The sequence below is a fragment of the Solea senegalensis genome, linkage group LG9, assembly GCF_019176455.1.
Source record: "Solea senegalensis isolate Sse05_10M linkage group LG9, IFAPA_SoseM_1, whole genome shotgun sequence".
Taxonomy (NCBI): domain Eukaryota; kingdom Metazoa; phylum Chordata; class Actinopteri; order Pleuronectiformes; family Soleidae; genus Solea; species Solea senegalensis.
This window is the reverse complement of record NC_058029.1, coordinates 22250523-22263963: the sequence shown is the minus strand read 5'-3', so window position 1 is coordinate 22263963 and position 13441 is coordinate 22250523. Positions and strand designations below refer to the sequence as shown.

The following is a 13441-nucleotide window of genomic DNA, read 5'->3' as shown; positions in this document are numbered from 1 at the left end:
AAAGCACAAAGGCAGATATGATTTCTATATTTCTAGCTGCTGCAGATGGGACAGAAATTAAAGAAGCAGATTGACCCAAATACTTAAGGTCCAGTGTGTAACACTGAAGTAAGTTTATTGGCAGAATATAAATTTACTACCCACAAATATTTTTGTTTAAGTATGTCACTTTAAAACTGTTTGTTTTCTGTTTCAAATATTTTTATTGTTATGACAGTGGTATAGACTATTACGGCACATTTCCACAGGCTCTATTCGCCTGGCCACAGCACGGTTTAAGTAGCGTTTCCACTAGCCTAGTACCTTGTACCAGGTACTATTTTTAGTACCTGCTCCGGCGAGGTTCCAAGCGTGCTTAAGTAGGTACTATGCGATGATTGGTCAGACTGCCGGCCTCTGACGGGCCAGAGTCCCGTCAGAGGAAGAGATCTCCCAAACTTAAACACTTTAAACTTCTTAACAACTCTAACAACGTGGGTTAATCTCCAACAACTACCAGGGAAACCTCTATATTTAACAGGAGTCTTTTAAAGTGGAGTGGTGTATTTAGGGACAGCGCCACTGATGTCTGTGGAGTAGGAGGCTGTACTCTGGTACATGCATATGTTAAGATTTTATCAATACCCCTTATCGGTACCGAAACTTATTGATACTCTTATCGATACTATAACATGTCATTTTGAGTTAAAAATAAAGACATTACAAGATGTTAAAAGATTCAACCTTTTTTTTTTATTACCACAAGGTAATAAAAAAACTTAAACACAATAGAAGCTATGCAATTACAAATGCTTTTACTGGGGAGATGGCAAAAGCCCCATTCATGTTCAACCCAACAGAGTGTAAGTACAGACAGACCCATACATCAAACAGAACAGTGTAGAGGAGGCACCTAATAGTTTTTGTTAAGGAAAAGCAACATATTTACTTTCTCTGGCAGCAGCCTAGACCTCTCTGGACAGACTGTGTCTCCTGTGGTTGAGAACACTCGTTCAGAGAACTTAACAAACTTACAACAAACTTACCATGACTCCCACTGCAGTCTTTACTGCACTCCCTTTAGCTACTATGAGCGCGCTCCAAGTGTTTGGTGATGTTGCTAGTGTTACCCCTCTTGGACCCCCTGAGTGGTGCTACCTATGTGACTTGTGATTGTCCATACTTTCCAAATCACCATACTCCAAATCCAATCCAGCCATTGAGAGTGTAACAAATCCTCTTCAAAAAGAGGGTAGACTATTTGGATTGTATCAGGTAAATGGTCTGTTTCTGTACCTGATGAACAACGCAAAAGCTGAATGTGATTTCCAGAAGCAAGTAGGGAAGAGACAAACCAACAAGAGCCAGTGGGGGAAAAACTGTTCTATCATGCTGATAAAACCAGATGTAACTGTACTGAGGTGTGTCTTCAAACATTAATTCACATCACACATTTCAGTGCCACACAATTTAGAGGTAATTCAGTGCTGCTTGGTGCAGGTGCATATTGCATGACAGCTGACATTTGGGTAATATTGTGGCCAGGGGCAAATAGTGCAAATACAGCGCAGTTGGAAATGAGGTCAAGTAAGGAAAGAAATTACCAGCTGGATTGCCACGGCCAGGCAACAGTCACGACTAACGAAATCACCTGTTTTTTTGTTCCTCTAAAAGCTCATGCTTTGTCTCACAGCACTCTGATGTCCCAGAGTGGGAGGTGCAGAATCACCATTTGAGTGCCATTAATTAAATTAGCTTATGTTTGATGTTGTTCTGGTGGTGAAGTGTTTAATGTACAAAACAGTTCAGTGAACATGAGTGTGTATTATACACAACCAAACACAGATGCCAGTTTTTCTATAGTCAGTCCATCAGGACATAAGAGTATGACACTCCATACAATGAAGTACAATGAACTTTGTTTTTCCAATAACATTGGTATCGCTGGTATTTTGGTCTGAAAGGTTCAGCACTTTTTCTGACAGTAGAAAACCTTGCTGATAATCCAGACATTCATTACATTTTCCATCACAGACAACAAAACGACTCTGTTTAGACCTGGCATGAACATCTGCCCTGAGTGATCAGAGGTGGACAATGCTTCTGAAGTACAGTTTCTGAAAGGGTTATCCAGTCTGTCCTGAATGTGTCTTACTACTTGATCACAAAAACACATTTGGTGTTGGCTCGGGTGGGAATGCACATGGTCACATTACTCAACAGGCATGAATTGCAATCTGTCATCAGGAAGTATTGAAGACAGTTTCCTCAGCTTACGTCCTCTGACCTGCTGCAGTTTCACATTATTTTTACACTTCTCAGCTGACACACATCTGGTTATAAACATGTGCCATCACTGGTGTGACTGAGTAGTCAGCACACTGGATAGTTTACAAGAAAAGACTTGCACCTGCAAACTGCTTAATTTGATCCAGAACATTATATTTAGAGCCTCACTCTTATCGTGAGGTGAGTTTGCAGATTAGCAGAATAACATTAACCTTTATCATACCATGCTCACAGATTGCCTTGTCAGTGTCATCAGGTTCTTTTTTTTTTTTTTTGGCCTTTAGGTTGAATCTGAAATAAAAGTGAGCCAAAAATATGCTTAATACATTCACACTGACACCAAATGCTCCCCCCTCTTGGTAATCTCTCCTCTCTTTGTGATAACTCTTTGCTCCTCAGCTCTGTGACACTTTCACTTTCATAATTCTATGTAATAATTGCGTGTGTTTAGCAAATTAATAAGAGAATAAGGAAAATGAGAACTATGTCTATTTAAAAAATGAAAAAAGAAACAGAGACGGGCCTGGTGGGAAAGTTTATTAATCGATGTGTGCCTGAACATCTTGTAACTCAGTAATGCCAACTACCGTGACAACCCTAATTATCACTGAATCTAATCGGGGGAGCTGAAATGTTCTGGAGGCCCAGCAAGAATGGGAGAGTGAAAGATAATTTCCATATTCTTCTTGAGTATCAGACTGTAATTGAGCTTTAAGACATATTGATTGGTATTAGGTGTGTTATGAATATCAATTTGCTCTGCAGGATTTTTGTCAAGCAGGCAGGTAAAGGTCAAAATGACTGAGTCATAGAGCAAACATTGTTCCTCTGTTAAAGCTTGCAGCACTCACTGCAAACTAACATGGAACTGAGTTATCTCTGCATTTAATGCAGTGACTTAATGGTGTTGTGACAGAGGGAAAACATCCAAATAGAAAAACATCTAAGATGAGAAAAATAAGTCATCTCTGAATAAAGTTTACAATTCTTGTGCAAAGTTGTGCTTGTGATATTTATATTGAGTGAGCCTTCCTCTGTCAAAATAAAACCATATTTGGATAGAGAAGTGGGACACCCAAATTAGAGGGAAACATGGACTCGTGAAAACATTATCAAAGCTCAGAAACCACATTCCCTCACAAAGAAACATCTAAAAGTACCAATTTTGTGTATTGCAACCAGATTTTAGCAACAGACACATACAGCCCATAGACAAATCATAGTTTCTGAACTTTAGAAGAGAAGCAGGGTGTCAGTGTCTTCATCTTCAGCTGTTTTGGAGTAAAGTGGTCGAAACTGCATTTTCTCCTAACTATGAGTAACGGTTCATTCTTGTCCCAGAGACGTGTAAAAAAAGGGGGATTGAAGACCAACTAAGCATGAATGTGATTCTGCATAGAAATATCAAGTCACAAAATGAGTAAAGTGAGTATTTACTTCTAAAAAGTAGAACAGTTGCATTTTTATTCTCAAAAGAACATTCTGTGAAATCAGTTGCTGTGTTCCACTCGTGCAGTTTATTTCTAGAACAAGAGCGTTGACCTTTACTTGTTGGACTGACAGGATTTTGCTAAGTAAAATGAAGTTCACAATGTGACTGTTACCAATGACTGTACTGTCTGACTCATAATCCTTACCCGATAGGGCACAAAGATAAGACCCCCTCTCTCTGCCTCTTATACTCCTCCTTCATTCTTTTTTTGCTATCTTTTTTCCCAGCCTCCCATTCTGGCTTTCAATTTTTCTTTCCTCTCCTTCCATTGCCTTTTTTTTTCTTTCCCTATTTGTGTATTTGCCTCTAGTCGGTCCATTGTCCTCCACACCAGTCTATCTTCTTCTCTGCTTCTGAGCATCTTCCATGGGCACAAACTATCCATCACACGTGGACCAATAACACAAGGTATTTGGGGACCCTTCCCCTGGAAAATGTCATGTCTCTTTCATTTGTTATGATAAAAAAATCAAATTAGAAAATGAAAACGTTGTTCAGGTGATACAAAATGACACACTCTCACTCTCATATAATTTCCAGGAGGATTTTTAGTATTACCTTTTCTTCAAATGATTACACTAAACCTATTTACATGTTCGCTTCCTTCACACACAGTATCACAATATTGGCAGTGAGCTAGACACTAGCCTGACCATCTGGAACTATTTGAGGTTAAGTGTGTTGCTCAAGGCTGCCCACTTCAACATGTTGAGAGTGAGAGCTGTGGATGAGCCTCAAATCCTCCTGGACAACCTACTGAGTCACAGCCAGCCATTTTACTTAAGTTGTTATCTGAATAACTAAGTTCCTGATTCACATGAGATGTGTTGCGTGTGCATTACGTTTCTTCTGCGTTATGCTCGCCTGTCTTCTCACAATACCAGTATGATTATGACGGCATGTTTCCATATTTTTCACTGGTGCCTGTGTGTGTGTTAGTGTAGCTTGTTTTAAATTCAAGACGGACTGATCGACTACCTGTTAAAAAGCAGTGTGTTTTTTTCTGACATTCTCTGCTTGTTTTTAGTGGTAGTTCATAAACATAACTACATTTGTGCTGAATTATACAGACTGTGTACTGAAATAGCTTTATTTATGACGACAGTTGCTTATAAACATAATCATGTTTTCCTCTGTTAAACAAGTGTGATTGTTGGTTCTCTTCACTCTCAAGCCTCTACGCCTTTAGCGTAGACACTAACACTTATGTGTCTAATATAATATCACGCTTGAAAACTGAACGAGTAGCATGAGCTCAAAAATAGATGATGCGCGCCTCACGCGCTGTGAACACTCATTTGTTTACATTGGGGCCAAAATGAAAATGCAACATTTCTTATACAGTGCAAGTAGAATGGATCTGAAGAATGGTTACATACGTATATCCAAAGCCAATGATGGTGCAAATACATTGTTGTATTTTCTACATATTGGACAAACACACAATGAAAGCCATGCCAATGAGCTTTGCGGTCGAATACAACCAATTCCTATTTAGGTTTTTCACAAAATCCTCAGAATAATATTGTTCATTGTGCCACCACGGTAAACAAAAACATGAATTATTTTCCAACAAGCAATTTATTGTATTAATATTACCTACAACTTTTGGACAGTTAAGTAATGAGAGGGGTAGAAAAAGGCAGTTAGATGCCTTATGACTAACCGCATGCTTTTTTGTCTCTTTGAAATGCAATTTCAATACAATAATATTGTAATGGAAAATAATACTACTGTAATATTGTAACGTTTTACTATATTATGGTACCTCCTCAACATGGGCGGAGTCATCACAGCACGGCTGCATGAAACTTGACTCACTTCACTTCATTGTGAAACTAAAACAAGTACCAGGTACTATCGCTAATGGAAAAGCAAAATAACCATGCTGAGGCAAGGCGAGTGGTGCTAGTGCACAAGGGCCAATAGAGTATGCCTAGCTGGCCATTTTTGAATCAGGCACTGCAAAATGTTAACCATCTACTTTACCGTCATGCAAATTCATTTCAATGGCATTTTTCTTTGATGTACTGCAAATTTCCTACATTAATACATACTCTGTATGTGTGAGGAGTTGATACCAGAGGATGGAACTTGTCTGGTACTAGATATACAGTTTCTTTCTTTCATACTTTCTCATTCTCTCTTAAGTCACCCCCTTACACCTCTCCCGCACCGCTTCTCACCTTCTCATGCACTCTCACATTTGCTGATCAGCATAAAAAAACACTTCTTCTCTCTTCCTCACCTCTCCTGATCCCATTCTCCCTTCATCTTCTCTTTCCTTTTGCTGATGAGCATACAAACACATCTTTCTTCTCCTCTGCCAGCTGCTGCCTGCCTCTCTCTGTCTGCTGCTGCTTTAGTTCAGCCTACAGGCAATTTTCACACAAGGCTGATTGAATTCGTTCACTTCCCCTTTTCTTACCCTTCACTGTTCCTGCGATGGGAGACAATACGTTCTCAACACCACATTTTTATGCATACAAATGGACACAAACAAATGAAACACAGGTAGCCATGCAGAGGTTGACATACACACACCTACACTGAATGTACCTGCAGTATATGGATGCATAGAATATGCACAAGTACCTGAACAGACACATGTAAATCCATGTGTATGTAGTGAATCAAACAGAACCACATATGAATTGATCCAAGGAGAAGAGATGTTACCACGATGAGAACACTGGGGGACATGTATGTATGAGTGACTGTTGAAAGATGCATATGAACCTTAAGGAATTCGATGGAGGGCATTTAAATTAGTGATGCAATGGAAAATAAATTAAAAACAAATACTGTGAGTTAAAAATGGAAGAGGATGACATAGAATGTAAGGTGTGTGGCACCATATATGGCATTTAATGCTCTCATAATTGTCTCATAAATGTTAGTGAACAAAGCTGTTTGATGGTCAGATGGTACAAATACATCGAAATGATTTGTGAACTTACATCATAAACATACTTTGGAGTTTGTTCGTAAAAAGCTTTTTCCCATTCAGTAATAACTCTAGAACTGAATTGTGTGCCAATTACAAAACGGCAGTATAAGTAGCAGAGATACAGTAGGTATTTTGTTCAACTTGTATAAATATGTATTAATTAGCAGCCAGTTTGCAACTACTCCCTCAAAGTAGTCATTAGGTTTCTTGGACAACTGTTACGATGCATGCATACATTTTGTTGTGCTGCCTTCTAGTATGACTCAATTTTTATACTCAATTAACTGTTTCATAAAATCACAAAAGAAAACGTCCGTTCAACTTGGCCTTAATTTCAAAGGACAGCAGCGCTGTCAGTGCCATCAAGTTGTGTGTGATGGTGAACGATCTAAGAGCAGAAAAAGCAGGAAGTGTAACAACCACACCCATCTGATGACCCAGGCACTGCTTCCTTAAGGATTAACCCTTCACCAAATGCACACATTAATGGTGCATAAACATGATCCAAATAACAGGATATTAATGGGCAGGTGGTCAAGTTCTGGTCAAGCACTTTTCCCGCAAACTGCATTCCTCAAGGAGCCATAATCATTAACTGCTCCACAGCAACATTTACAGCAGCACCAGCTGCCCAGTATCCTCTGGTCAATCTGGTTCCACAGTCTTGTAATAGTCTTCCACACTGCATCTCAGGTGCAGCAGCAAAGCACATTCACACCGTCACCTTTATCAATCAGATGAAACAGCAGACTCAGAGCAACAAACCCCTTATGTGGTTTGGGGGTGGGGTGATAAAGGTAGCTATAAATCTCACTCAGAGAGACCCTTCACAAAGACCATGCGAGTGAGTCATGTGATGGATAACTGCGCCAGTGTAAAGGGCTCCAATACGTCTGTCAGGAAACTGAGATAGTGTTCTCCATCTCAGGAGAATAATGTGTACCACAAACAGTAATAAAGTCCAAATGCAAGGAAAACAACACATGGAAAGGGTCTGTAGTTGGCTGACAGAGATGGATGTTGGCACTAATCACACAATCTGAGGTCACAAAAGACATTTTTTTTCTCCAAATTTACTTCGGTTTGTTCTAATGTCCTAGCGTGACATAGCGAAGTCGCACTTTCTTTGCATGCTCATGTCTAAATGCTCGAAATAGATAATGTCATGTACCACTGATTAACATGTGATTCACATGTATGAATGAAATCGTAGATTCAGGTCTCTGTTGTGCTTCAGTAATGTATTCATATTTCACTTATTCAGCAGCTCTTTTTAAGGCCGCTCTTGCCTCAACTCGCTGGGCCTGCAAATCAATGTCCATTAAAGCGACTTGAGCATTCATATGTCACTGGATCCTGTCTCCATCAATTCTGCTCCGGCACAGATATCAGCCTCCTCAACCGAGTGGCTTTCAAAACAGGACAACTACTGAGTGTTAGTGTGTACATGGTCCAGGAGGCTGCTACAGGCAGACACTCATTATGGTGACACGCTGACCTCCAGTGACTTCACAATAGACTGATAATGAAATGAAATGCTGTGTGGTTGTCACAGACACGTTTTAAACCTGCATTTACTCAGCCAGGAGAGAGTCTTTATACATGTTGGCGAGGCGATGCTTCACACCGTGATGCCACCCATCTTAACCACTGGCCTTTACAAAACTGTGACTTCAAGGACACAACTGTCGCAAGTTTTTCAAGTAGGGCAAAGTAATTCTCATCCACTTTGCCTCATGAATTCAACCATGTCAATGTCAATTGTCAGCATGCTTCTTTTGCCTTTATGCAGCAAAGCAATGCTGAGACAGAATCACAAAGAAAAGTAACCTTGGGGCTGACTGCTTAAAAAGCATTTTCAGTTTGTTTTTTACTGAACAGAAAATACATGAGGTCATCGTGGTCTTGTAACAGAGTTGCTATTCAGTCCATCAGACTCTCTTTTAAACTATAGCTTGACTTGAAAAGGATCAATTCCAAATAACATATTATTACAATTTTCTCAATTAACTAGAAAAATACACACACACAAATGCATATACAGAAAAATAGGGACATTCCATTTTCATCACTAAACTGTAGGCCAGGTTGACCAGAAGCAGCAGATCTCAGCAAAGGAGGAAGATAGCAGGTATCTATTATTCTTACCTCTTCTCCTGTCAGGTAGTATGCCGACAGCAACCCACCAACATAACGGATGTTCACCTCAAAGAGCGAAGCCTCGCCGTTCTGTTGAGCCGAGAAAGAGAGAGAAAGTCTCAGGTAAGCAGTGCCATTTATGGATCAATTAAAAACAACATAGTCATTATATTTTATAACAGCTGGGATAGCTGGTAGACTAATTGTCCTGGATATACTCCGACCCAGATGCGTAGATAAATAATACACATTCAGCTGTGAGATGCCAACAAAAGACAGGCCCGTGAACAAAACTGATCACAGCCAATTTGCTGGCTTTTTAATAGATTTACTTCTTGTATCAGATGATGTCATATATTTATACATCATTCAGGACTGTCTTTGTAGGCTTTGTAAAGTGTAGGATATACAGTATAAACCCAAGAATCTTCTTTGCAGTATACAACAAAAAATACATGTACACTAAGAATAGCTATATAGCTATATAAATAATGTCATTACCAATATATTTCTGATCATAGCTGTCAATCATATAGATCAACATTGTTGCATTAAGTTGTTTAAAATAAAAGCTGTTATTTTTTTCTGTCTGGGGCTAAACATATTGAATGATATATCTGAGTTAAGTTTCACCATACGAAGTAACAATAATGTAATTTATTTTTATTTTTTTGAAAAGATTTAAGATGCTCGTGATGACTCAGAGGAACCAAGCCTTGGGCGATAGTGGCAGTAAAAACAGCTGTGTGCATTCCATGGCATATGGCAATCCACCATGTTTCAGACCTGATAGCTAGTTCTGTCACAACTGATACATCTGATTGATTTTAATCTTCATGTACCAGAAGCTTAATTTTGTTCTATTGCATATCCACTGTGTTGTAAAAACTAATGTTAGAGATGGGTACTCAATGCCATACAAAGCTATTAACTTGACGTACAATGTAATGACTTGACTTTGATTCAATCACTGTCGTAAACTGTATGATTGCATTGTGTTAATATGCCTGTCAAGGCTTTCTGACTTGTTACCATTTGTTGATGTGTACTAAATTTCTAGGGTTTGTGTTTTTGCAGTTTTCATCATGATCAACACAATTAAGGTTGCATGGAGATATTTTTGATAGAATTACACAACTCTACTGATGAATTGATTAAATGTAGTCTCATTCATGAGTAAATGATGATGTACTCACAATTATGACAGTATAATACAAGGAAGTCAATAAAGTGGTGCAGTTAATTGCTAATGTCAATTTTAGTGCATTAGCTTTAGCCTCACTGCCAGATCACTATCCCCGAGTGTGGTATAGTTCAGAGGGACGGCTGCCAGAAAAATGTATTCATATAATTAAAGAAAGTCCTAACTCTTTACCTCAGTGAATATTCTACTTTATGTGGCTTGGGGTATAACACCCGAGGATTGCACTTTATTTCTCAGAGGCATTCAGGAGCAGGTTGTCTGTTGGTTGATGGACACATTAACCACTGTGGGAATAAGACTGATCTTCACTTCTTCTTATAAAGTAGTCTCTCTGACAAGCAGGCTCCCACGCTCCCCCACCCTTCTGTCTCTTTGTAAGCCTGCTGTAATGAAGATACCCTCTCCAAAGAAATCCAGGCAAGCCTCAAAAAATCATTGTTCCCCAGTGTTTTGTTTTGTTTTGTTTTTGTCAGTGTATCTAACAACTCAATGGCGATTGATGCAGATAAAGTTCACTCAGGCTCAAATGTCCTTCTACTCAAACTGTGCTGCAGTATGCTTTTCAAATGTAACGTGATGCTTATGTAATGTGGGATTACTGGGTAATTCCTACAGAAGTGCCAACCATTTACCTAAGTGTCATCTGTAAATGGAAACGTGCTTCGACTCACAATTTCTTATGTCAAATTTCTAGTAATCATTTTATAAGTTGGCCTAGATTTGAATTTAAACTTCACTTACAGCTTCACTCTGGTGTTAGACCAATGACATTTCCCATGTGAGTGGCATGCTTAGTGTGTTATATTTAGGAGGTTTTATTGGCAGAAACTGAATAAACTACCAATACATTTGTGCAAACAAATGTATAATCCCTTTCAAATAAAATGTTTTGGTTTCTGTTACCTTCAAATAAGCTTTGTTTACGTATGTACTTTAGGCTGCCTTCTGCGCTGCCACGTTTCTGAATAGACAAACCAGCCAGAGCATGCAGTTTGCATTTTAACATGTAAAAAGACAACTTTTTACATCTGTGTTGAGTTGTCATCCATTTGTTACAATTGCTTCCATCTGTAAAGCAATACTAACAAAAACAATAACCAAAAAAAATGAAAAACATCCAGTAGTTTATACTGTATTTTTTTTTCGCTACAGCTGCAGAAACCAATAGTGTCTTAAGGAAGAAAAAAAATAAATAAGCACACAACACCTGGAAGTTTGCACAGGAAAACTAAAATCCATAGAACCTAAAGGGATTGTGCTATTGCTGTTTTTGTTTGCACTCGCAACATGCACTTGGTCTAATTCTTTTCCAAAGCGAAATAAAAAGTAATGCTACATGCGTTTCAATATGTCACCATAATTACTGCCTCTTACGCTAGATGAAGGTTGAAGGATCCCAATACTCATTGACGGAGACCCATTGAGAAGAAAATTGCTATCTCAAGTGCGGATGATAAGGAAACTATAATTGGGTACCAGAGAGAGCAATTAGCTCCACACTGAAGAACAGCACGGAAATAAAGAGTCACTGGCATCTGTTCAGTTGTATCATATAGATCTCTGTTTTTATAGATTTCTATACTCGCATTTTGTATAATAACGCTTAATGTACGTCAATGATCTTTAAAATGTGTTTGTCTCTTGAGCTACGTCTCAGAGGAGCAAGCAAAATGTCTCCTTAAAATATTACTTCACCTCTCAGCAGCTTGGCAACAGAAACATTTTTAATCAAGTGTGTCCTTTACAGGAACACGTTTTGCAAATATAAACACTGATATCACTGAATAAATATGAAGCTAGTGTATCTCAGCAAAAGACTTATATCAGCTATATATTTGCTGTATCTTCACATATTATCACACATTAACATGAAAGCAGCTTGACTTCTTGTGTAACGTGTTTATAACACTTTCAAACAAAGAACTCAGAGAACAAACCTCACCCAAGGCTGATCAGGTTCACAGAGTCAACACAGTACCATAACCAGATCACCATCAAAACCTCATTTCTTTCTTGAGCCATAAGCAACCTTCTCAATATCCAATAATGTCCTTTAAATGTTGAGCTCTGCTGCTCAGACCGACAGACACATGCAGCCAAAAACCTCTGCTACTTGTCGAAGGTAACAATTCCCCCGTCTTTGTCGTGCATTACATAACTATGGATTAGGTGGTAAGAGTAAGGTGTTGAAAAAAAGATGCGAGCTCCATTCCTAAAGTCAGCACACTGGTGACATTTCATGAGACAAAGCACCGTCGCCTCTGGCAGGGCAACGGAGCTGAGCTGTCTTGCCAACCCTGAAACGAGTAGCCCATTCACAGTAATGGGACTGCCATGGCTGTGATTAGGAGTGGGGTGTCTATTTATCACCAGTGATGGTGGCATTCAACAAAGACAGAGGAAGGTACAGTGAAGGAGGAGTTTTGCAAATTAGACTTTTACTTCCAAATACAGGCTTAATAAATCACTTATATGGCTTTGTGTAAAACTTCTATTCATACTGATTCAACAAACTGAAGTTAGATACAGAACAATCCCGCAGGCACCATTTCAAATTAAAGGACTTTGTTGAATTCAGTTTTTGAATAATATATTCCTCAGAAACATCAAACAATTTATTTCATCATTGTAAACCGGACCAGCTGTTCTGATTTACACCTCTATCATAGCAACAAAAAAGCCAAACCCTGAGGCTCTGAAATGCAGCTTACACACACAAACCTGTTTAAATCTGTTTAATTACTATTACAAAGAATTGTGTCAACATTGATGTCTCACAATCACTGCATTGGCTTTAGTTACAGAAGGTGAAGATGAATAACAGCACAGCAGATTTGAGACATCTTCATTGTAAAACTGGTAAAAAAAACACTTGGACCATAATTGGATCAAATCAGCAGTATGTTGCTGCATGTACAGTCATAATCCAAGTTTATTTTGTAACATGAGAAACCTCCATCAAGGCCTCTCACTTTGTCTGTCCGTGAGCCACACAATTCAAACAGTCATGGATGGATGTGGATGGAATTTTACTTTGCTGGAGCCCAAGAAATAAAAGAAATATTATGCTTTTTTTTTTTAACAATTGTCAGCCTTGCGAGATAAGAGAGTGGGCGAGTGAGTGGAGGTAATTAAGCCAAAAATAACAACATTGCATAAGTTATCTGAGCTCTATTATAAAGATTATTTATCTGACTGATGTGGCTGCACGTAATATCATGTAACACCTATTTAAAAAAATCAATGTGAAGTAAATCAGAAATAATTATGAAAACTGCCATCATATCATGCAGTGCAGTCCCATGGTTTAATTGTTTGAACATTAATCCTTACCTTGAGTATGAAGATGAGTATAACTCACCTAAATTCTATTTTATGCAGTTTTCAT

At 38.7% G+C, this 13441-nt stretch overlaps 1 protein-coding gene across 2 annotated transcripts in view; it reads right to left on the bottom strand.

Moving 5' to 3' along the window:
* Positions 1–13441, bottom strand: part of LOC122774806 (mannosyl-oligosaccharide 1,2-alpha-mannosidase IA) — a 170960-nt gene that overhangs the window by 43355 nt on the left and 114164 nt on the right. For both annotated transcript variants that reach the window (XM_044034334.1, XM_044034335.1), the window contains exon 4: positions 8859–8939. In XM_044034334.1, the coding sequence (XP_043890269.1) occupies positions 8859–8939 (81 nt within the window). The remainder of the gene's footprint in view (positions 1–8858; positions 8940–13441) is intronic.